The following is a 23,366-nucleotide window of genomic DNA, read 5'->3' as shown; positions in this document are numbered from 1 at the left end:
TTTTTTTTTTTTTTTTTTTTTTTTTTCTGTACGCGGGCCTCTCACTGCTGTGGCCTCTCCCGTTGCGGAGCACAGGCTCCGGACACACAGGCTCCGCGGCCATGGCTCGCGGGCCCAGCCGCTCCGCGGCACGTGGGATCCTCCAGGATCGGGGCACGAACCCGCGTCCCCTGCATCGGCAGGCGGACTCCCAACCACTGCGCCACCAGGGAAGCCCAAGTGCTTCATTTCTGATGCTGAGCAGTTCAAGCTGCCCCTGGAGGCTAAGGATTCCAAGGGATTTTGAGTTCCAAGACTCAGATGCATTAAAAAAAAAAAAAAAAGCCCAGAGAGATGTTTCCTTCATCCTTCCATTGCTACCGTGCCAACGAGTTACAGAAATGGTGAGACACGCCAGCCTGAGGCGAAACGTCCCCAGTAATCTCCCGCTGGGTGTTCTGGACCGGCGCGGGGTCTGGAGCCAGGCCACTCCCTGTGATATTTACTCTCTGGCATGAGACATGTGAGTCTGGAATCGAGCGGGGCTTGACCGTATAGATGGAAAAACCCAAATGTCCTAGACTATTTTGAGATTCACTAATAAACCGTAGACATCGGTGATAAATTAAAATCTTTTACACTTCACATCAACCCTGTACTTGTGGCTGACCCGCCATGCGAAGGATTACAGTGATGTGCTTTGCTCTGTACGGTAACCTGCAGCTCCAGGCGCTGGCTGTGACCTTCCTGCGTCCTTCAGCCTTCTGGGCCCAGGGCTGCCCCTGGGGCTGCCATGAAGGCGGGAGCGCCTGTAAACTCGTCCTACCTGAAAGGCACAGTTTCCTTCCCAGGAAAGTAGAGGATGAAGCACACTGTGGGATTACCCTGCTGGACGTGACACACAACACAAAACCATAGCTGCTTTCTGGACCCCCCCCACACACATTTTTCGGATTGGGCCCACGTCCCCAAGACTTCCACGCCCCCCTCTCCATCAGACAACTTCAGGGGCACCTGCTCCCAGGTGCTCCTGTGGAACTGAAGGTGCAGGTCATGCTACCCTGTTGATTTTCTTTCCTCAACCACTTGGCCTGTTCTGGACTTCTGGAGTTAAAAAGTTGGCTAATGCCCCTTGTGCCCTAACAAAAAAAAGGTCTCAACATCCGTAGTCCTTTGAAGTCTCTGGCAAGTGACAAACCACAATACACGCAGGTCCCTTTTGCCAGCCAGCCGACGGCTTGGCGCCCTGAGCGGATTTGAGCCTTGAAGCCTCCTGGGATTTCCTGCATCCCCACCCTCTGTGAGTCACCACAACTCTCTGAAAAATGGTCCATACGATCTCCTAGAGCCAGTTGGGAAATGCTCATGAAACTGATCTTGAAGTACATGGCAACTGCAAGCTGCATAAGAACCCCTGGTAAGAATCATTAACCTACTTTGGAGGATGGATTTACTTAGGAGAGCTCCATCTGCAACGAGGCTGGGACCGAAATCCTCTTGTTAGAGTTGGACACCATTGCCTGTATTTGCCTGTTTTTAAATGACCTCCCTCAATACACATTACTTTTACGCTACATTATATACCATGTCATATCATGTTACATTATGTTACATTATATTCTACTATATAGAGACTGTATTTGAAAAGAAAATGAAACGTGAGATAAAAACAAGTCCTATCGGTCACGGTGAAGATGAGAGATGGCCAGGTAGGAGGTACACCTTAGAAAAGCCCAGGGTTGCTGTGGACGGGGCTGCGACATCCCTCAGGGACTGCGGGGCGCGGGACTGCACGTGCTGCATGCAGCCATGCATCTGCAGGCGGCCGCGGTCACGGGGAGGCCTGAGCCTTTTAACTGGAGCCGGACACCAGGCTGGTGAAGAACTCAGGCTCTGCCCAGCTGAGTGACCACACTTACTGCCTCCTGCCTCTGTCCACAAAAACCTGCCAGGTCTGCAGTTATATCCCGAGCGGTCTCCTGGATGCAGAATAAAAATCCACCTTCACACAATATCTTTTAACCTTCAAAGGTCTAATTCATAGCAAAGAGGGGCCTCCCGTGGGAAGCTGTGTTGCTAAACGTTTGGTGACCAAAACTTTGTACTGCTCATCACCTCAGAGAGAAAAGGAAGAAAACCACGCATGATGAAAATTAAAACGTTAGCCACGCTGATGATTCTATCGGGTACAATTCCCCAAGATTTGTCTCTATGCTAGATTATTTAAACCAAGACTGACATGGTTACTTAACTAACTTCTTTACCAGAGAATCCTGTGGGTAAATCTTCAGCCCATTATGTTTTCATATTTACAGGCATTAAAGATGCAAGTAGTGAAAAAAAAATCTCTTTCCTACTTTTTCTCTACAATGTAAGAAATGCAATTCTGGTAGAAATTAACATATAAACGATGCCAAGGCACACAGCCGGGTGTATTACAACAAACAGGAGACCTATTACTTAAGGATGATGTTTACATGTTACTTTTTGTCTTAGATCATCTACTGGGAAAACAGCTCCCCTGTTTAGTAAATACCCCAGGGATAGCTGGATGAGGCTTCCTGATGAGGAAATGATGCCCTGGGGGTGGGGGGCACGGCTGGTCCCAGGTGCCCCCTTCCTGGGAGGGGAGGAACACGGGATAGAGACCCCGCCACCTCCAAATCATGTGATTCTGAGTGTGTGGCTTCACTGCATTGTGACTCAGTTTCCTACAATACCAATAAGGGCACTTAAAACATGTGCTTGGAACTTGCCTTACCTTCCCCCCTAGGAATCTGTAATCATCCAAATGTGAATCAAATGACATAAATGAATTAGCATGGAAATAACAGCTGTTCAAACTAAGGCACCGATTAAAGCTTAGTTTCTAAGTCAGTGTTTTTAAAACAAAGCATCTTGGTGTAAGAGAAAAGGAAATAAAATGGTGCTGGAAACCACATTCTGAGGTTTGAAACCAACCAGGCTAACTCTGACCAGGGGCTATTTCAAAATGTTGTAATCAGCGTGAATGTAATCCATGAATTTCTGTCCTGGTCACCCCGCACACTCCCGCATTCCCTCCTGTATCTGCTGACATTCGAGGGATGGAATCAGAGCTCTACTTAAAGAAAGGATAGAGGAGTGACAGAAACTGGGCTCCAAAGGACAATCCGACAGGCTCAGAAAGCACCGTTCGGAACCATTTCCATCTTGTCTCCCAGCCAGGCTCTGGCAGTAACCCACACACACAGCTGGCCAGAAACACCCATGAAGTGACCGTAACGGTCTATTAGTTACTTACTAAACAGAGATTTGCCAGAATAATATTTTCTTCCTTTAGAATCAACAGGACACAACTTCCTTCCTTCAAAGAAAGAAGCATGTATTACCTTTGGGCTTAGAAAGTTGACTTATAAGGAAAACGGCTGAAAAATTAGTTAGGCATGAGAACATAGATGAAGTCCTACCAGAAAATTTTCATTGCAAAGACATATTTCACATAGAAGCTCTCCACACTGTGGAGAGGTGTTTCAATCCTCACCGGAATTCTACAAGAGGAGCCCTCCTGGGGTGGATGTTTGTGGTCCCCAGCAGGTGCCAGGCACCCTTGGTAACTAACACCATCACAGGCTCTTCACGTAGCTGGAGGAACCGGGGCTGAACAGAGACGTAAGTCTTTCTAACCAGATGGTAATTAACGCTCAACCCTCCTCCTCACCGCCCCCCCGCCCCCCACTTAATCAGACCTAAGCCAAACCTAGACCAGAAGAGTCCTAACACACCTCCAATGCCAGTTTTCATGGAGAAAAGGACCAGAAATGAATACAGGTGACGGTGAACCTTGTGCCAGCAGCAGCACCTCACGTGCATTGACGGATTTAATCCTCACATCAACAACGCTGTGAGGTAGATACTATTACTGACATCATCTCATTTAAGTAGGAGGAAACAGAGGCCAGGAGAGGTTCCCCAGGGTGACACAGCCAGTGGAGTCTAAGCCGGATGGGGTCCCAGGGTCCAGTGTCTGTGCTCCCAGCCGCTGCATCGGGGTCCTCTTGCTGGCAGTACCCTAGAGACACCCGGATCCTCATACCCAGACCACATCCAGACCAGGGATTCGAGGAGTTGACCTGAAGTGACCTCAGCATTTTGTGAAAGTCCTGCAGGCCATTCCAGCTTGTGGCCAAGGCTGGGAACCACCTTATTAACGTGGGTGACAGTCCCCACTTGCCAGCTCACTAAATGGGGGATGGAGACCAGGCTTGCTTCACTTGTGGTCTCATGCTTGGGAATACACTGACAGTCTTTTAAACCAAATTCCTCTACAACACAAAGTGGGGCGTCACCCTTTGGAATTCATTATGTTTGGAATTCCTTACATAGAACTGTCACCTGCGATAATTCAGTGTTGAGTCACGAATACAGAAACTTTGTCAATCAGAGACATTGAACACTTTGAAAGGGTCCTTAAGCGACGGGGGGAAAAGCAGCACCATCCCTGCTCGCGAGGGGGGCTGCGGGTTAGGCTGGGGGTGGCTCACGCCTGCCTGCTCGTCACACTGTCAGCTGCTTCAGCCGTTGACATTTTCCTTAGAAATGGCGTGCCACCTCTTTAAAGAAAGGCGGAGGCAGGCGCCTGACCCCTCCAAACCCATTTAAAGGAGAAACAGAGCTGTCAGAGACTATTATCCGTTTGCCAAGTTATTTGGAATCCAAATGACGACGACACTCCCTTCTGTACACGGGACAGCCATCCGCGTTTCTGAGAAACCATCCGGAAGTTTGCAGTCATTGCCATGAGTCCTCCGCCCGCCTCTCTGTTTTCCCCTTTTCAAAATAATTTCACTATTGAAGTTCCTGGTCTGCACTCCTGGAGGGCGCTGCTCTCACCCACATTTCTTTTCTAACCCGTTCTTCTGATTCACTAATGAGCCTGCAAACTGGTGATGATTTGCGGATGGAGAATGGCTTACGAATATTCGAATCTCTCAGGCTAACAGAATGCAGAGGTGTTGGAGCCAAAACAAATCTAAACAACCGGCTTCTTTCACACGGGAGGAGAAAGGAATGCCTAGAAAGCTCAGAAGGTCCCTCGGTGGCTCAGAGACCTGGCCTCCGTGCTGGACATACTTGGTCCTCCTATCATGGGTCCAAGCACCACCTCACACAAAGGACTGCTTTGTAAAACTTCTATATCTTCTCCTAGGGAAATAAGTTTTGATTGCACTTCTGGGGAAAAAATCTATTCTTTAGTGATGGACCATTTTGAAAAGCTAAAATAGTAGATGATATAACGTTTGGTTCAAGAGCTGGCTTTTAAAGGAGCACTAGGAAGTGGGAAATTTTTGTGACTTCCTGCTTGTATGTTTTACGCTTATATGGCTCATTCTCACAATGTAAAAATGATTTTACATAGTCAAGCGCATTGTTCTGGAATATTACACAAAAAACTTTATATTATACAAAGTCAAACATGTTCTATGTTTGTTGAAAAGTTGAAATATAGAACACAGAGAAGAAAATAAAAGCTCCCAGTAATCCTATGAGTGTTTTCGTTTTGGCATATTTCCGACGAGCACGACATATATTCAATATTCGTACACACACAGGCACCTACCTATACACGTGGAGGCACGCATGCATTTAACAACATCTCTATCGTTCTGTAACACAGTTTCATATCCTGCCTAATCCATGTAACCTTGTATCAGGAGCGCTTTCTCAAGGACACTGGATCGGATCATAAACACACGTGGAGACTTGCGTTCCCGTGGAAGCTGAGATCACCGAGATGAGCGTTTGCACACGCGCTAAGAGGTCAAGGCTGGGGCTGATGGACGGGCTGCTTCTCTCTCACGCCTCCAGATCAGGGTGAACACACAAGTTCCCCCACGGTTCCAATTTCCCTCCCACTTCTCCCTCTTCCTCCTTTGGGGGCAGGAGAGGGTGAGATGGTATTTGATGGGAAAGAAGGAACAGTTACAACTTGAGGAGAAAGGGAACAATTGAAGGGCACTGAGCACGTGCTGGTGAGGTTATCAGACGTGCTGATGGAAGGTGAGACGGGCGGCGGATCTCACCAGCAACAGTCTGGTCAGAGGATGAGCTGACATGGCTTCTGCTTCGACCTGCCCTCATCTTCAACCACAGGGAGCTGCCCGCTCGGTGTCTGAGAGAGTAAACCTCCATGCTTTGAGGATGAGAGAGTGGGTTTTAGCAAATGGCCATGTTACGTACCAGCTGTTCATTTTAAAAATAACAGCTTTATGGGCTTCCCTGGTGGCGCAGTGGTTGAGAGTCTGCCTGCCAATGCAGGGGACGCGGGTTCGTGCCCCAGTCCGGGAAGATCCCACATGCCGCGGAGCGGCTGGGCCCGTGAGCCATGGCCGCTGAGCCTGCGCGTCTGGAGCCTGTGCTCCGCAACGGGAGAGGCCACAACAGTGAGAGGCCCGCGTAATGCAAAAAATAAAAATAAAAACAGCTTTACCGAGATATAATTCATGTACCACTCAATCCACCCAACGTGCACAATTCGATGGTTTTTGGAATATTCAGAGTTGTGCAACCATCACCACAGTCAATTAGAAAACACTGTCATCAACCCCAAAAGAAACCCCATAGTCATTAAGCCACACCCTGTCTCCCTAACGCCCCAGGCCCCGGCAACCACTAATCTACTTCCTGTCTCTGTGGAAGCTACCTCTTCTGGATTTTCACATAAATGGAGTCCTACGATGTGGGAAACTTTGTGACTGGCTTCTTTTCACCCAGCATAATGTTTTCAAGGTTCCTCCAGGCTAAGGCACATGCGTCAGTGTTTCATTTTTTTTATTGCCAAATAATATTCCGCTGTGTGGATGTACCAAACTTTATCCATGAGTCCATGGATATTTGGGGTTTTTCCACTTTTTGGCTACTGTGAATTAGCTAGTGCTGCTACGAACATTCATGTACACAAGTTTTTGTGTAGATGTATGTTTTCGCTTCTCTTGGTTATACACCTAGGCTGGAATAGTTGGGTCATACGGTAACTCTATTTAACTTTTGAGGCAGTGCCAGAGAAGCTGTTCACTCTTTTAGACAGTCCGATGATCTTGAACTAACATATGTTTAATTTGATTTTCTATTTCTATGGAACTACCGTTTAGTGAAGAGATCATTTTATTCAAAGTTGGGGATAGAAAGCCAAAACCTGCTTTGTTTCCTATAGGTCTTTTAACAAACATTCTTTAAAATTATATTATTATGAGGATCTTGGACTATTTGGCCACGATCAATCGACAAACTATTTTAGAAATATTATTATAGCTACAATAAAAAAATGTTCACTGTAAATAGCACGGTTTAAATTATGTTGTTGAATTAAAAACTCCAGTGTCAACAATAAACTATAAAACCAAAACTATATCATAGAACCCTAAACTCTTGTGTACAGAAGAATTACTGGGACAGTTTGTTAGAAAACTCCAATTCTAGGCTCTGCCCCAAGAGATTACAATCCAGGAGGCCAGAAGTGGGGCCTTGGGATCTATTTTTAACAACTTTCCCCAAACACACATAGGTGATTCTGATGCAGGCTCCAGTCTGGCCAAAGTGGCAGTTTTTGTATTTTCTTTCATGGGTTGTGCTGACAGTGTCAACTTGATTGCTGTTTTCTATAGAAGTATTTACCCATCCTTTAAGAACTGTCTCGCTCACCTTCTAAATCCTTTTTGAATGGCCTCATGTGGAAGAACTCTTTCTTCCTTTGTATCTAAAATGTTTAGGTCTATATATATTTGGTCTATGCATTTAGTGTTCTATATTATTGGTTCTGTGTGGTTCAAAATATATCTTATTTACCAGCTAGACAGGAAGTGACTTGAAGGCAGAGAATGACATATTTTTATACTGTCCCCTGCATGTAGGTGCTGAGGACATTGTGATATAAGACCTAAAAATTCAAGAGCTGCCTTGACACCTCTGAGCTTCATGGGCCCGAAAGGCTTAACCACGAGTTCCCCTGCCCTTGACAGATATGCCCCCCGCCTAGCAGGAAAGGCTCCCCACTCTGTTGGTTCCCTATAAGCCAGACCAGCTGTACCCCATCTGGTCTTTAACCTAACATGTTCAGTTCCCTGCCAGCCCACAGAACTATTCAAATAAGCCCATCACATCTTCCCTGGAACCAGGGGCCACCCCACCCTCTTGTTACTACAAAGCCTGCATCTCACAGTCCCTGCAACTCACTCTGCTCCTGTGCAGCCCCTCGTGGCCCAGCATGCTGTGCAGTGCCCTCCGCCCCCAGTGAGAAGTGTAGGTGACTGATAAACTCTGTCGTCTCACCTGCCCAGGCCAGGTGTTGTGTGCCCAGCCTCTAGCACTATTTAGGACATGGATCCCTCCCTCACCAATGAGTGAATAGGAGGTGATCAGAGTAGATGTAGTTGGTGCTCAGCTGTACGTACTGCTGGTTAAATGACCCTGAGCTTAGAATAGAGATTTTAGATAATAGCTTACCTTGACCTGCATTATGTGCGTATACTTTTCTGGAGGGGAGGAGTATAGAAGCAGGGAATCAGGTGTTGGACTGAATTTCTAAAACCCAGTCCGGGGGAAGAAAGGGAAATAATACAGCCGTGAATCACATTTTGTTTAAAACTGAGCAATCCAGCCTGAAGGATGAATTTAGGCTGATTTGTTGCCCAATACAGCCAAAACAACCTGCTTTTGCTTTCCTCCTCAATGCTCTTTTCCCCAAATGGCACGTTACAGCAGAGCATATGTGGAGGATGGTATTTACACAATATGGCTTTCCCTCTGAAGACTGTGGAAATTTTGCAGGGCTATGTTAGATACTCAGGGACATGCTTTTAATGTGTATTATCAATCAGAGAGTAACATGTCAACATACAGAAATCATGCAACACTAAACAGAATGTCTATTTCCCCCAATAACAAGCAGAGGATAAACCACAGTTACGTGTCTCCCCCTCTGTGACCTCTCACCTTTCAAGGTGGCCTTCTTCAGAACCTTCATTGCGTAGAGCTGCCCAGCATCCGACCCCTTGACCTTCCTCACCAGGAACACCTGAGAAAGAGAACACAGAACACCTGCAGTTGATATGACTGTAAATTCATTTTCCTTATTTGATTTGACATGGGGATACACAGGGAGTTTAGGAAACTCCAAGAAAATAAATACACTGTAGGAAAAACCTAAATGTAAAATCTTCTCCAACATCTGGGATGTCAGGAAAAGTTCATCTAATTTATTACCACCCTGTGAGGAGCTGTGTTACGTGTTCATATGAAGAATCGCGTTTGTTTTCGGCACCACTCACTTTCTATGAAACATTTTATATCAGAGGGAATAGCACCCTCCTTTTAAAAAAAGACCAGTTGTTTAGAAAAACAGACACTATTCCGAAGTTTTCAGGGGGGTCATTTGGTTTATTGTGAATATGCCCTGTAAATCCCCAAGGCGAAGGCCACCCTGAGAGTCACTGTGAACCACACAGGACACTCTCTGACTCTCAAGATGAGCTAGGCTCTCTTATTTTGAGCTTTCTTCACCCAAATTTCAGCTTTGAGTAGCTCAAGTTTATAGTTGGAGTTGGTTTCTAAATGGCTCTTACATCATCTTATGTGGACACAACATCTGCTGGGATACATTTTGACGTGTATCATGGAGGAAAAGACAATTGTTTGAGAGGCTGAGCTTAAAAGTCACATTCATAGTTGTTGAACAAAATTAGTAAAAAACAAACCAACCAACCTGGGGTATCCGTTACGAACAGAACACCTTCCACGCAGATGAAACAACAGTATTGGCTTTTCCTAACAGTATTTACCAATAGATGCAAAAATCTGCTGTCATGACAGAGACGCGGGTGCAGACGTGTGTGTCCAGAAGGCACAGGTGCTGCCCGCGTGTGTGCTTGGAGCTTCACTGCGTGCAGTCGCCACGGATCGTGTTCAAACCCACAGGGGCTGTGGGACAGGGTGATCTACCCACCGTACTGCAGTGAAGGTGACTCGTTAGCCCCAAGATGAGGCATTCGTCATCGGAACGCTAGTGACAAGAGTAAGACCCCTCTTTCAAAACGAGGGGACGACGGAGAAAAATGAGGACAGGTGTATGAAGGATGTGTGTCCGGAAGGTCGAGCCTCTGGAATATCCAGAGTCGTCTTTTCTGTCCCCCTTTTCATTCCTTTCTCCGCCTCTTCCCTACAATATAAGGGGGTCCGTAGGAGCTCACACGTGAATATGTATATGAGGTACATGCGTGGGTTCAGAAGTAGGGAAGACTGTCCACTCAAGTCCACACGGAAGGCCATGTTCACATGGCATCTGACCACATGATGGTTTAGTTTCAAGGATGCAAATCTTGCATGGATCGCTTCACATGAACCTTTTTTCTTTTATTGCAACTCAGGTTTTATTAGTAAAAATGAGATGATGGATAATAATGGCTACTTATATTCATCTGTTTTACAAAGGAGTTCTATTTTTATTTTCAAAAGAACAGGGGAAAAATCTCCACACTACCAATATTTGTCAGGCTCCTGCCACACGCCAGGTCCTGCAAGAAACGCAGCAGGAACAGCCCTACAGCAAGCAGAGCATCCAAAAGGAGACAAACGCATTTCGAGAGAAACACCAAAGTACGGTAACAATCGACTTAAAAGTGGATTTAATACGAGTGAAGAGGTTGTCTCTGTCTGCCCCGGGAGAGCCCTCCGGTCCGAGGCATCCCGTACCTCTTGCCTCTTCATCCTTACGTGATTCAGGAACACATTCTAATGTAGTGAGATAAGTTCCCAAACGACTGGACAATTTCAACAAAGACAGCTGCCGAATCTCTAACACTTAACCCAGGGGACTGTTCATGCACTCCCGCGTTTTATTTTTAGAGCTGCTTCTTCAGAAGCTCAGCTGAGACTCTGCAAAGCGCTTCCGAGAGCACACGTGGAGACAGATGCCGTGCCACCTGAAGCTGCCCTAGTCTCCACGTATCACCGCGATCAGCCAAATCACTACCTCATTCTCTGAGCAAGATTTTCAACCCTGTCTCAGAACCGGAACCTGGCAACTGGTCTGCAGTGTTCCCTCAACACTCGAGCCTGGCAACTGGTCTGCAGCGTCCCCTCAACACACGAGCCTGGCAACTGGTCTGCAGCGTCCCCTCAACACTCGAGCCTGGCAACTGGTCTGCAGCGTCCCCTCAACACACGAGCCTGGCAACTGGTCTGCAGCGTCCCCTCAACACTCGAGCCTGGCAACTGGTCTGCAGCGTCCCCTCAACACACGAGCCTGGCAACTGGTCTGCAGTGTCCTCCCAGCGCACGACCCAAGTGGATGGAAGCCGTGCGTTTCCAGAGGACGCCAGGGCACCAACCTTCCCCCCAGAGGGAGATATTTACAGACCTGCTCTTACCAACCCCACTGCTTAGTCACGGGGGAGCGAGGACGCTTCTCACTGGGGTTTGGTCCCACCTCAGAACATGGGATTCCAAGCCGGTCCTTATCTACCTGGGGAGACCAAGGGGCAGGTGATGAGCCAGGGAGGGGGCAAAAGCTTTGTTTCCACCTTCCTTGAAGGTTTCGGGGAACATCTGGGCAGCACCATACATTTTAACACTCAGACACCCTCTGCCCCATTCCTCAAAGTGTTTCGCTGCTTTCCCACTGCCTGCTTGGCCGTTAAGGACAGGCTGTCTTCCTCTGGTCCCAAGCACTACGACCCCCTGCTCTCCGGCCATCACTGAAATAATCATGGTTTGACCAAATTACTTATGTCCAGAAACTGTCCCCATGATTCCCAGCAAATTCCTTCAGTAAACGGGCTACTTGGCTCCCTGGGCTCTGCAGGGCAGAGCGTGGGGATGGCAGCGCATGCTGCCCTTTGTGTGGTCCCGTCTGGGGACAATCTTGAGGCTGCCAGCCTCAAACATCCCTGTGAGAGACCCTAACCCTAAGCCGGGGCCGCCCCTTGGGGTTGAGCGCTGCTCCCTTCCAGGAACGACCTGCCAGCTGCACAAGGGGAGAGCGGGGGCTGAGGAAAGGGGACTGACGAGTGAGGGCGGAGGATAAGGTCACTTGGGCGATTCCCAGGAGCAGTGTGGGGTCAGCAGCAGGCATGAGCGAGGAGGTCTTGGTGGCATTTTATCCATTTCCGCGTCTCCAACAGCTGCAGTCACTGAAGGGGTGAGAGAAAGAACACAGGGACCTGGTGGGGGGTGAACGTGACCCCGGAGCCCAGGTTCACGCCAGCTCCCCACTCTTTGGGGTCTCTGCAAGAGACGTCCGTTTAACAGGAGCTTCCTGCAGGATGGAAACACGTAGTTGTGCCATTCTTCTCTCTTACCGAGAGCAAAATGAAGATACTCCTGCATAAGGACATGTGATTTCCATTTAGGGATGAAGAATAAAATAACATGGGTGGTAGGACATATGGATTTCTCCCTCTCGTCGTTAGTTTGGCTTTTATAAAACATTCATAACAAATACTGCTGTGTGGACACATAAGATTTGTGATTGTAGTTCTCTAGTGCCCACCGTTCCCAGGGGACCTCTGGGTGGAGCTTTCCAGAGCCCTGTTGCGTCAGCCTCGTCCACCGGGAATCCTGAGCCTCACCTCCAGTGTCCGCGACGGTCCTGATCCGGTGACCAGGCCCAACACACAGGCAGCGGTTGAGCTCGTGAGTCAGTAGTTAATGGAGGTTGAACATCTGTAGGCGTAGCCACTGCCTCTTCCTTTTATTTCCCTTCACTTACTTAGTTTACTTTTAATCTCTTAATTAATCTCTTTATTTATTAATATCAGAAGATATTAATCTTTTAAACTTTACTTTCTTATGCCTCATACAATGATGGCTGGGAAGGAAAAGTGTGGAGTGTTACGAAGCTTGTCATTCCAAGGGGATTCCACCCAACACCAGGATTTCACTTGTTTCCCAAAGATTTTTTTTTTTTAATTAAAATTGAAATTCAAAATTTGCAAGGAGTTGGAAAAAGTCTTTTCTCCTTTCATTTTTAACACCCAGATCTCTGAGCAGGGCATCGTCAACGTAGCTTTTGTTCAGTTGAGTTTTGAACGGACAGGCTCAGATCCATTTTCCTTGAGCTCAGAAGGCATTTTCCATCTCTGCTGCTTCCAGACACCCTGGGGGGACGGCGCTCAGTGAAATCAGGGTCCTGCAATAGGCCAGGGCATCAGCCAGCACCCAGCCAGCAACCCTGGGCCTCGCCTGCGAGGTGGGTCCCGATCTCCATCACTGGGGGCAGAGGTGATTCAGCTGCACTGGTCCCGCGTGTCCTCAAGAAACAACTCATGGGCAGCGTCTCTGAAAGGGAGCAAGGGGCACCTTGCTTGTCCCTATTTCCACGTCATGGTTCTTAGAGAAAGACTTACACCGCTTCATCTTTTTCCAACATTTCTAATTAATGGGAAGATAGTCCATTACCACATAAATAGGCCTGCCTCTATGTTTTAGTAACAGCTTTTTACCCTGAGAGCCTGAAACCTTCATTTCCCTACTTTCATAAATGCCTTATAAACCATATGAAGTAGCCATTTTTGGAGGCCACAACATTTTGAACACTGATAATTTCATATGATTCAAATGAACATGTCTGTAGATACATTAGTATAAACACATGTTCTATACCACATTGTGTGGAAAAGAAAAAATAAAATAAAAAGACATTCTACCTTTTAAGAGGCCGAAAGAGAGATTTCACAATCAATTTTCGTGGTCTGTAAGAGATTATCTAGAACATCACTAACAAACTATTAATCCTACGTGAAATTGACATGTGCCAGATTTCATCTTGGCACAAAGTCCTATGAAGAATGGGGAAATTTGGTGAATGTCCACATACCATACAAAAATAGTTACTTTAAAAAGCCAGGACTCTGTTCTGCTTAAACTCTAGGAAAGGCTGGCTTCATTGTCTACCTCAGGCCCTCGTGTTCTAGAAATCCTAAGTCTGTATACTTTCTAACAGTTACACCAAGGACGTAGAGATATTAGCACTGCCCTGCAATAATTCACTTATCCTTGTGAAAGATGTATTGACATCGTGCTGTATATGGATGTGGCCCTATATAAAGAGACAACTATTTCTCATTTCCTGAGAGAAATCAGTTTTCATTTTAATTTGAAGGTGAAAAAGAAAGGAAACGAAAAATCCTAGTGCACAGATTCATCGTAGACGATTGCTAGACGTCTAGGAGTCATGTCTTATTTAATCCATAGAATAATTATAGAAAGTAGTTCACATTATGTCCCTTTCATAGATGGGGAAACTGAGGCTTGGACAGGCAAAATATCTGCACAGTTTACACGTAGGGTGAGGGGAGCCAGCCTGCAATCCCAGCCTCCTTGACTCCTTGGTGACGGTCACATGAACCGGTCCCAAAGGGCACTGCCTTCTCTGTTCCTTTCTTCCTTGTTCTCCTACTTTTTCTTTCTTTTTGAGAAATACTTGTGGGGTATGCACTTCCAAAGATGCATGGCTCAAGTGACCTAGCCAGCACGGTGATACACTAAAGGCCCACGGAAGCTACAGGAGACGGAAGGTGTGTGGTGTCCCTAAGCTCAGCTCCACGGTCACGGGCTTCAGGCAAACTGAGGCCCCAGCTCCAGCCACCACGGGACCCACCATGTGGGTGCTGCACGTACTTTTCATTCCCCCAGCTTGGGGCCACCTCTCCCTTGGGCTCAGGAGGTACCTCTGCCGTCTCCTTCACCAGACATTCAAGTGCTTCACCCTGACGTGCGGGACAAGCCCCAGGGGAATGAGACCCACTTGGAGGGAACCATGGACCTAACTTACCTTTCCATAGGACCCTTGTCCCAAAACTTTTAACAGTTCAAACTGGGAAGGGTCGGCCTTTTCAAAGCCTGCTTTCACATGATGACTGATGTCAATCTCCTTCACGATGCCTTCTTCCTGCAAGAGAAAAATGACAAAAATACAAATCAAGGGGTTCCTCTGGATTCGTCCTCTGAAGTTACAACAAGTCGGGTACGTTATGGATCTTCAGGATAGGAGTTTAAAGCTGTGACACCACAGAGCTTTACAAAATCAACTTGCTTATTTATACCAATGATTCCGTTTGTGAGCCTTTAACTGTTTCTTTACCCCATGGAGTTGTGTCATGTGGTCTTACCAATATCTCAGTGAAATCCATTCTGCTTCTTAACAGTTTGGGCAAAATTTTGGACAGGGAGGAATGTGGGAACCATGGAACAAAACGAACCTCTGAGAATCTGTCTTAACGTCTACACTGCTGTGGTCAAAAAGGTTATCAGGGGCTTCCCTGGTGGCGCAGTGGTTGAGAGTCCGCCTGCCGATGCAGGGGACATGGGTTCGTGCCCCGGTCCGGGAGGATCCCATATGCCGTGGAGCGGCTGGGCCCGCAAGTCATGGCCGCTGAGGCTGCGCGTCTGGAGCCGCAACGGGAGAGGCCACAACGGTGAGAGGCCCGCGTACCGCAAAAAAAAAAAAAAAAACCAAAAAAAAAAAAAGGTCACCAATAGGATCCACAGGCAGAAGTCGTCTGTGAAACGCAGATTTTTTTTCTCCTCCTTCTTATCATTCTACTCTCCCTTATATTTTTGCCAGAGCTAATGCGAAGAATGATTCATTGCCATCCCAAAGCTTGTATTTCAGAAGAAGCAGTCAGATAGGATTTTCTGCCAGTCCAGAAGCCTTCCCAGTAGGAAAAAAAAGGCCCTTGATATTTAAATTAAAACACTGGCAGAAATCACTACAAATTCTCATCAGAGAACTACCTGTCCCCAGAGACATATTACTTCACCTGTAAGGGGTCATTGCCACCTACCCACCACCAGCTATTTGACATGGAAAAACTGTAAAGTAGGTGTTTTTCTGTGGGGAGGTGCATGAGGTCACTCAACCTGCTGTGACCCCCTTGGCAGGCAGGTGACCCAGATCCTGCAGTGCAGCATCCCCGGAGGGGTCCGTGCCCCGGACCCCAGGATCCCCGCCCAGGGCCCCGCTTCACCCCTGCTGTGAACAAGCAGTCCAGCACCCAGGCCACCAGGTCTCCCCAGCCCAGCGCATCCCACCAACACGTCAGTATTCACCTTCCCGAGTCATCACTGCCCGAACGTTTCGACTCAAAGGCTTAGAAGCAGATCTCTCCTAACCTTTCACTTTGTGTAGATTCTTGCTGTCCAAGTATTTACAGCAAACGCACTCAAAGCACATACCTAACCTCCTCCTCGGGAAAGGTGTTAAAACCTCAGGCTGCTCCCAGATAAGGCTGCAAGGCAGCTGATGTCTCATTTAAAATCAGTAAGGTCTTGAGCAGCAAAGACTCTCAACTACCCACAGAAAAAGGAACCAAGAGTTTCACATTTTAGATTTCAGAGTTCTGCGTTCATAGTGACATTTTGGCTTGAACTTGCTTGAGATATTTTGTTTTCCTCTTTCCCAAGAATTTAAAAAAAAAAAAAAAAAGAAAGAAAAAAAAGAGAAAAGGTCTGGAATCCAATGCTGATGGCTGTGTGCACAGGAAACACCCAGATGGGAGCACGGGGAACATGCCTGGGCCTGTCTGCTTCTGTTTCCAGAGTGGACAGTGATATTTTCTGAATCATTTTGTGACTATTGCCTTAAAGGGCAACCAGACATAAAATAGTGTCTATGCTTCATTTTGAAACAAATGCCTTTTCCCTTTTATGAGGCAGGTCATTTTTTCTAGAATTCGATGTGGATTTTAATGCCATTCCCTTAAGAAAATAAAGTCTGTTCCCTCTACATATAGCACTAAAAATTTGGTTTGTAGCATAACTCCTATGAAAGAGTATTTTTTTTAATAAACTGAGAAATCTGTGGGGAGAACCTGGTGTCGTGGTCAGGCACTTGCTCTGTAAGCAAGGATTTCAAAAATGTTCTAATGCAAGAGAGAAAAACTAGAGAAATGAACTGCTGAAATGACATCAACATAGGACAAAATAATTTATGACAGTGAATTTTAGACTCCCTGTTGAAATTCTGACAGATGGAGGAAATTCCTGTGCAGGTATTAGAGACACAGGGACAGTGATGGAAACGGCCGGAGGCATCTCCCATCAGGGCACCCCGGCTCCCTCTTCTAGACCCCAAAACAGGACGTCCTCGCCCGGGAATGACATCTTGTTCCAGAGGCTGTGGCCGTGGTACCCCTGCATCAGAACCACCAGGGAACTCGTTAAAAATGCAGATTTCAGGCCCCGGGCGGGACTACGGAGCCTGGAATCTCTGCGAAGGACGGGACTTCACCTCGAGCCCCACTCCCCGTCCTGCAGGGCGGTTCCCTGCGGCACACACACAGGCTGTCCTGTCCGCATCCTGCTCAGGAAACACAGACTGTGTGGTCCCACCGCCGCACGCCAGCTCTCCGAAGGGATTTCCACACTTGCTGCCCCACTTCCCTGCTCTCCTCTCTCACACCCACTGCCACCCACTCTCTTCACCTCATCAAGTCATCAAAACCCTCCACGGGGCCTTCCCTGGTGGCGCAGTGGTTGAGAGTCCGCCTGCCGAGGCAGGGGACACGGGTTCGTGCCCCGGGCCGGGAAGATCCCACATGCCGCAGAGCGGCTGGGCCCGTGAGCCATGGCCGCTGAGCCTGCATGTCCGGAGCCTGTGCTCCGCAAAGGGAGAGGCCACAACAGTGAGAGGCCCGTGTACCACAAAAAACAAAAAACAAACAAACAAAAAAAAAACAACCCTCCACGGTGCTCAACCCAGGGGTCAGACCTCAGAGTCCGCCGCACTGGGCACCATCCATCACCCCATCTTCCTCGAAACACTTCCCTCACTTGGATTCCGGGACACCACGCCCCCCGGGTCTCCCGACACCCCCTCTCTCCCGTCTCCTCATCTCCGTCTCCCAACATCCCCTGGACCCCGGCTCTTCTTCCCCGTCATCACCCCCCCGGGACCTAGTCCTGTCTCGGGGCTTTGTGTTACCGTCTGAACACCGACAGCTCTCAGGTCTGGACCTGCCCCCAGAACTCCAGACGTGAGGCTCATCCCAGGTGAGGTCCTGAGCGCGCGTGTAGTCGGGGAGACTGTAGGGGCTGGGAGCCTCCCAGGGCCTCCGCTCTACGCGGGCAGGGGAAAGGGATGCGGGGCAAGCCTGGCATTTGTTGCTGGTCCTCTGCCCTGTCAGCTGCTCTGACCCGGGGCAAGGCCTCTGAGTATCTCCTACCACTTCCCAGCTCATCAATGCATTTAACTGTTTAAAAGAGATATTTTATCCATACTTTCAACTGTTTTTAGCAAGAGGGCTCACCACACCTAGCCCACCATACTGCTAGGAACAAAGTTCAGAAATGCTTTGAAAGTGGAGAGAAGTCACCAAGTAGCTCATCAGTCTCTTCCAGGGAGTGAAGACAGGGGACCCTTGAAAAGTCCCTCGGGGAGGCGCACCCCACCCCAGTAAAGCGTCCAGAATCAACGACACAGGCCATTCACTACAAAGACCCCCGAGGAGATGGCTGTGCACACGTTATAACACCAGGTAGAAAGACCAGGCATGAGCCTCAGACTCAGAGCCAGAAGGAACCTCCTCCTTCTGGGCAGGTCCGGTGGCTTCTCCAAGGGAACCCAGGGGCCGAGCCACAAGCGGATCCCGACCTCCCGGGGCCCGGATGGGATGCGGGCTCCGGGCAGCGCGGCTTCCTCTCCCACCCGCCCGAGGAAGCTTCTGAGATGCCGTGGCTCATGCATTGCAGACTCTTCTCTGCTCTTTAAATTGCCCTTCACACGTCTCCGCCAATGTGTCTGCTCCCGCTGGCGTGAGCAAATGTGAGATGAAATTACAGGACCAGCTGCACTGGTCCAATCGGTTCCTCGGGAAACTATTTCTACTGAAAGTTTCCACTCCGTTTCCAAAGGGCTAAATATAAGCTAAGGCATTTAGGATGGTGACACTTCCCCAACGAGAGTGGGACTCCAGCTGGTTCTACGGGCACTTGCTGGCCTCTAGACAGAACAAAGACAGCCCACTGAAGAAGAACAAACCCTGCGTGAAGGCACAGGAGCAAGGGAACGAAAAAGGAAAACGCTGGAGGAAACCATTGGCCGGAGGCAGCGGCTCTGAGGTTCAGGAGAAGGACGATGCACGGAGCGGTGGCCCCTGCCTGGGGTCCACCGGGTGGGGTCCAGGGCCTGAACCTCAGACCCACCTGGTGCAACGCCCGCCTGGATGCTGCAACTCCCTGAGGGACAGATCGTGCAGGGCACGCAGGACACTCTTTTCTTATGCATCTTGGAATGGCGTTTTCCCTTTTTTTTAACCAAAGAAAGTGACCCAGCCCCCAGGGCAGTCACGGCAGTAACTCACACGCAGGGACAACCGGCCAGGTGTGTCCACCTTCAGAAAGAAACCTTGAGCCGCTCCTGAGGCCCCTCAGGGTCTGAACTGGGCCGAACTTGGGACTCAGACATCACAGCAGGGGGAAGGGAAGAAACTCAGAGAAGAGGGGAGGAGAAACAACCAAGACACGTCTCATTTTTATTCTCTGCCTTCTCCTTCCCATCCAGACTTTTGCCCTCTACCTCCCTTTTATTAATTTTGTTATTAAAGGCAAGGTGGGCTTTTCCCTCTGTTTTTAAAGGAAAGTGCCCCCCCTCACGGCTTCTTCCTTCACCCTCATTGCCTGTCGTTCCCTCAAATTATCTTCCCTTCCATCCTTCTGAAAGCCTCTCGGTCTGCTGGTATTTTTATAAATCACAGTCTATGCAAATTGGACGCCCTGGAAGCTGTGATTAGAGCGGTGATGGGCAGACGAGCAGCGTTCCTGCACAGAGAGAGGAGGGCACAGGCGCCCACAGCACACGGGCTGCAGGCTCCCAGGTTCCGACACCTCGACGTCCCTCAGGTGGGTTAGTTCTAGTAAGTTCCATCAATCCTTGAGCCCCCGGAGAAATCAACGTTCTGTGGAACATGAGCTGTGAAGTGACAGAGGTGCTGGTACCTGGGTGTGGTGTTTCAGGCGCAGGCTCTAGATGTGGCCATGGACAATTTCCATCTCACCCGGAAAGCCACCTTCAAGGATGTGCTTTGTAAAGAGTCACTTGGCACACGGATGAGGAAGTCGTTATCTGCATTTGTCAAGAGGCACTGAGGAATCGCCAAAGAGCCTCAAAACTGTGGATGGAGACGTATGTCGCGAGGTCCCAAAACAGAGGAGTTTCCTTACGGAACACACAGCTCCGTATGGGGACAGGGTCCGTCCTGGGGCAGTGGGATGTGTGCTGACGGGGCTGAGTCTTTATTCTTTAGTACAACTTTAAAAATAGTGCTGAGTAAAGTGGGTGATAAAATGATACCAGGCTGCCTGCCTGCCGTGCACCGAACAGGCAATTATCACCGTTTCCCATCCATCCTCATACTCAGAGCATTGTCACTTCGGATCTGAGATGCGTGGTGTGAAAGCGAGAGAGGCTGCACTGAGAGCTGAGAAAAGCTGACAACGTGGGCTTGAAATTCCCAAACGAAAATCCTCCGCGACGATCACCCACTATCCGTGTAACTATAGTCTCATCCCAGTGAGATCGACTGGGACAGCTTCACGTTTTTTTCCAGAAAAGGGAAAATTTCACTTATCTGAATATCATCATCTCCAAGACTTAATTATTTACATATTTCTGACCTGATATCCAATTTTTGTTTTCAAAATCAACATTTCGGTAAATATCTCTATCAGAACAAGTTGTTGATAACTGTGATGTTTCTGATAGAGGTAAGGACATGCTGAGTCAGCTGGTGTCAGGGACTCTGTGCCCGTGGGATGTGTCCCTCCTGCCAGGCTGTTTTCTGTTCCAAGTCTCTGTATCTATTGTCAACGGAAGGCCCAGCATTCCCCGGTCACAACTGTGCTCTCTCCACAACAAAAACAGGCTGAGCCACCCGTACAGACAGCTGGATGTCAATTCTCACTATTCCATGAGGCCAGCTCGTGCTCTTTCTCTAGTAAAAGGTGACGGACTCATAGGGACACGTAATTAGCGGCAGAACATCTACCAGCATCATTACAAAGGTTCCATTTATTTTCCTCTTCAGGTATGAAACGAAAGGTCCTCCAGAACCATCCGTAAGAATTTCTTTGCATTCGAAGCTGGTCGTCAGATGGTAGGTTGGAATGTTCAAAAGAGCAAGAATATTCTCAAAGATAATGTGAAAATTCAAAGTCTAGTGGATTGTTTGTGTTTTTCTTGCTCTACTGGGAAGAGCATCACTGTAAATTTGTGCATGGGAACATTTAAGTCAAAGGTACAAATTGTAACTAAAGTACAGATCCTCCATCACCCACTGGCACACTAGACATAAACAGTGACTCAAGGGTAAACACCAAACTATAGCAAAAGCTCTGGGCTGTATCCATCCAATCACTCAGACATCCTCTGAAGACACCTGACTCGGGTACCACAGACCAGTACACTGCACCCTCCTGTCCAGTGAGCAGGCACTGATTGGGCATCTCTAAGCAACACTTATGTGGAGAAGGGCCATTTGGTTTCTGCAAAGAAAACACTGCTAAAGTAACAAGCTTTTTTCAATGGTGCAAAAAACACACAGCAACAGTTACTAAAACTGATCGCTATGATTGGGAACGTCTTATGCTGGAATGTCTATATTTATAGCCCTTCCTCAAAGTAGAGATCACTTCTTCCTCAAAGAATCTGCCTGCCAATGCAGGGGACACGGGTTCGAGCCCTGGTCCAGGAAGATCCCACATGCCATGGACCATCTAAGCCCGAGCGCCACAACTACTGAGCCTGTGCTCTAGAGCCCGTGCACCACAACTACTGAGCCTGCGCTCTAGAGCCTGTGAGCCACAACTACTGGGCCCGTATGCCACAACTACTGAAGCCTGTGCGCCTAGAGTCTGTGCTCTGCAACAAGAGAAGCCACTGCAATGAGAAGCCCACACACCACAACCAAGAGTAGCCCCTGCTTGCTGCAACTAGAGAAAGCCCGCATGCAGCAATGAAGACCCAACACAGCCAAAAATAAAAATAAATAAATTTATTTTTAAAAAAGTGATGTTGGTGCCCCTCTCATTAGTAGGCATGTTTGTGATCTTCATGAGGGCGGACAAAGCAGAATCTGTGGGGTGTAGATAAGGATGAATTATTCAAACTGGTAACATCTTAGCAAATGGGAATAATTTGCAAAAGGCTCATAAGCGGCCACTTGGGTGAGTGGAATGATGGCGGCACACTTTACCACGTGGGCACGTGTGCAGGACGAGGTCACGTGTTTGGGAAAACAATGACTGTGCCCTACAAAGAATTTTATATTTTGACAGAGAGTAATCAGTCACAAGGCAGGAAAGGATCTAAAAACCACTGAGTCCACGTCTTGGAAAAATATATGCCATGATGCACAGAAAGCCATCGGTCTTACTGGACAACTGGGCAGACTGGTGGGCACTGAGCAGGAAGCCTGCTTTTATTCACACACAAATCCCACGGTCACCAAGAGGCACACACGTTCACACCGCCTGACCCAGGGATCTCACTCCTCAGACTTTATCAAAAGAATCTGAATATGGAAAGCTGTTTGTTACAATGTTTTTTTAAATAAGAGTGAAGAAATGAGAAACAATTTAAATGTCCAGCAAACAGTGGAAGAATTGAGTAAATGATGACATCCACCAAATGAAATTTTACAAAGGCATTAAAAGTGATTACACTATTTACAGTTGCTCCCAGAATAATGAAATACTTAGGAGAAAACTAACAAAACACGTACAGTATCTGTGTGCTGAAAATTACTGAACGCGACTGAACAAAATCAGAGAAGAGGTAAAAAAATGAAGGGACATTCATGTTGACAGATTGGAAGACTCAGTAAAGAGTATAATTCTCCAAACATTGATCTGTAGGTATAATGCAATTCCCATCAAAATCTGAACAAGGCTTTTTGTAGATATAGATAAGCTTACTCTAAAATTTATATGGATTACATATGTATGTATTCGTATACAGTATTTGTTTTTCTCTTTCTGACTTACTTCACTCTGTATGACAGTCTCTAGGTCCATCCACCTCACTACAAAAAACTCAATTTTGTTCCCCTTTATGGTTGAGTAATATTCCATTGTATATATGTGCCACATCTTCTTTATCCATTCATCTGTTGATGGACATTTAGGTTGCTTCCATGTCCTGGCTATTGTAAATAGTCCTGTAATGAACATTGGTACATGTCTCTTTTTGAATTATGGTTTTCTCAGGGTATATGCCCAGTAGTGGGATTGCTGGGTCATATGGTAGTTCTATTTTAGTTTTTTTAAGGAACCTCCATAGGATATATGTATGCATATGGCTGATTCACTTTGTTGTACAACAGAAACTAACACAGCATTGTGAAACAATTATACTCCAA

At 47.7% G+C, this 23,366-nt stretch overlaps 1 protein-coding gene across 1 annotated transcript in view; it reads right to left on the bottom strand.

The window, feature by feature from the left end:
- RPS6KA2 (ribosomal protein S6 kinase A2) overlaps window positions 1-23,366 on the bottom strand; it is a 162,383-nt gene that overhangs the window by 73,674 nt on the left and 65,343 nt on the right. Inside the window, exons 2-3 of the mRNA XM_060115437.1 lie at window positions 14,786-14,902; window positions 8,950-9,031 (exon numbers count right to left, since the gene is read on the bottom strand). Of these exons, the coding sequence (XP_059971420.1) occupies window positions 8,950-9,031; window positions 14,786-14,902 (199 nt within the window). The remainder of the gene's footprint in view (window positions 1-8,949; window positions 9,032-14,785; window positions 14,903-23,366) is intronic.

Source organism: Mesoplodon densirostris, chromosome 12 (assembly GCF_025265405.1).
Source record: "Mesoplodon densirostris isolate mMesDen1 chromosome 12, mMesDen1 primary haplotype, whole genome shotgun sequence".
NCBI lineage: Eukaryota > Metazoa > Chordata > Mammalia > Artiodactyla > Ziphiidae > Mesoplodon > Mesoplodon densirostris.
Note: the sequence above shows the minus strand (reverse complement) of the source record. Positions and strands in the feature narration are given on the sequence as shown.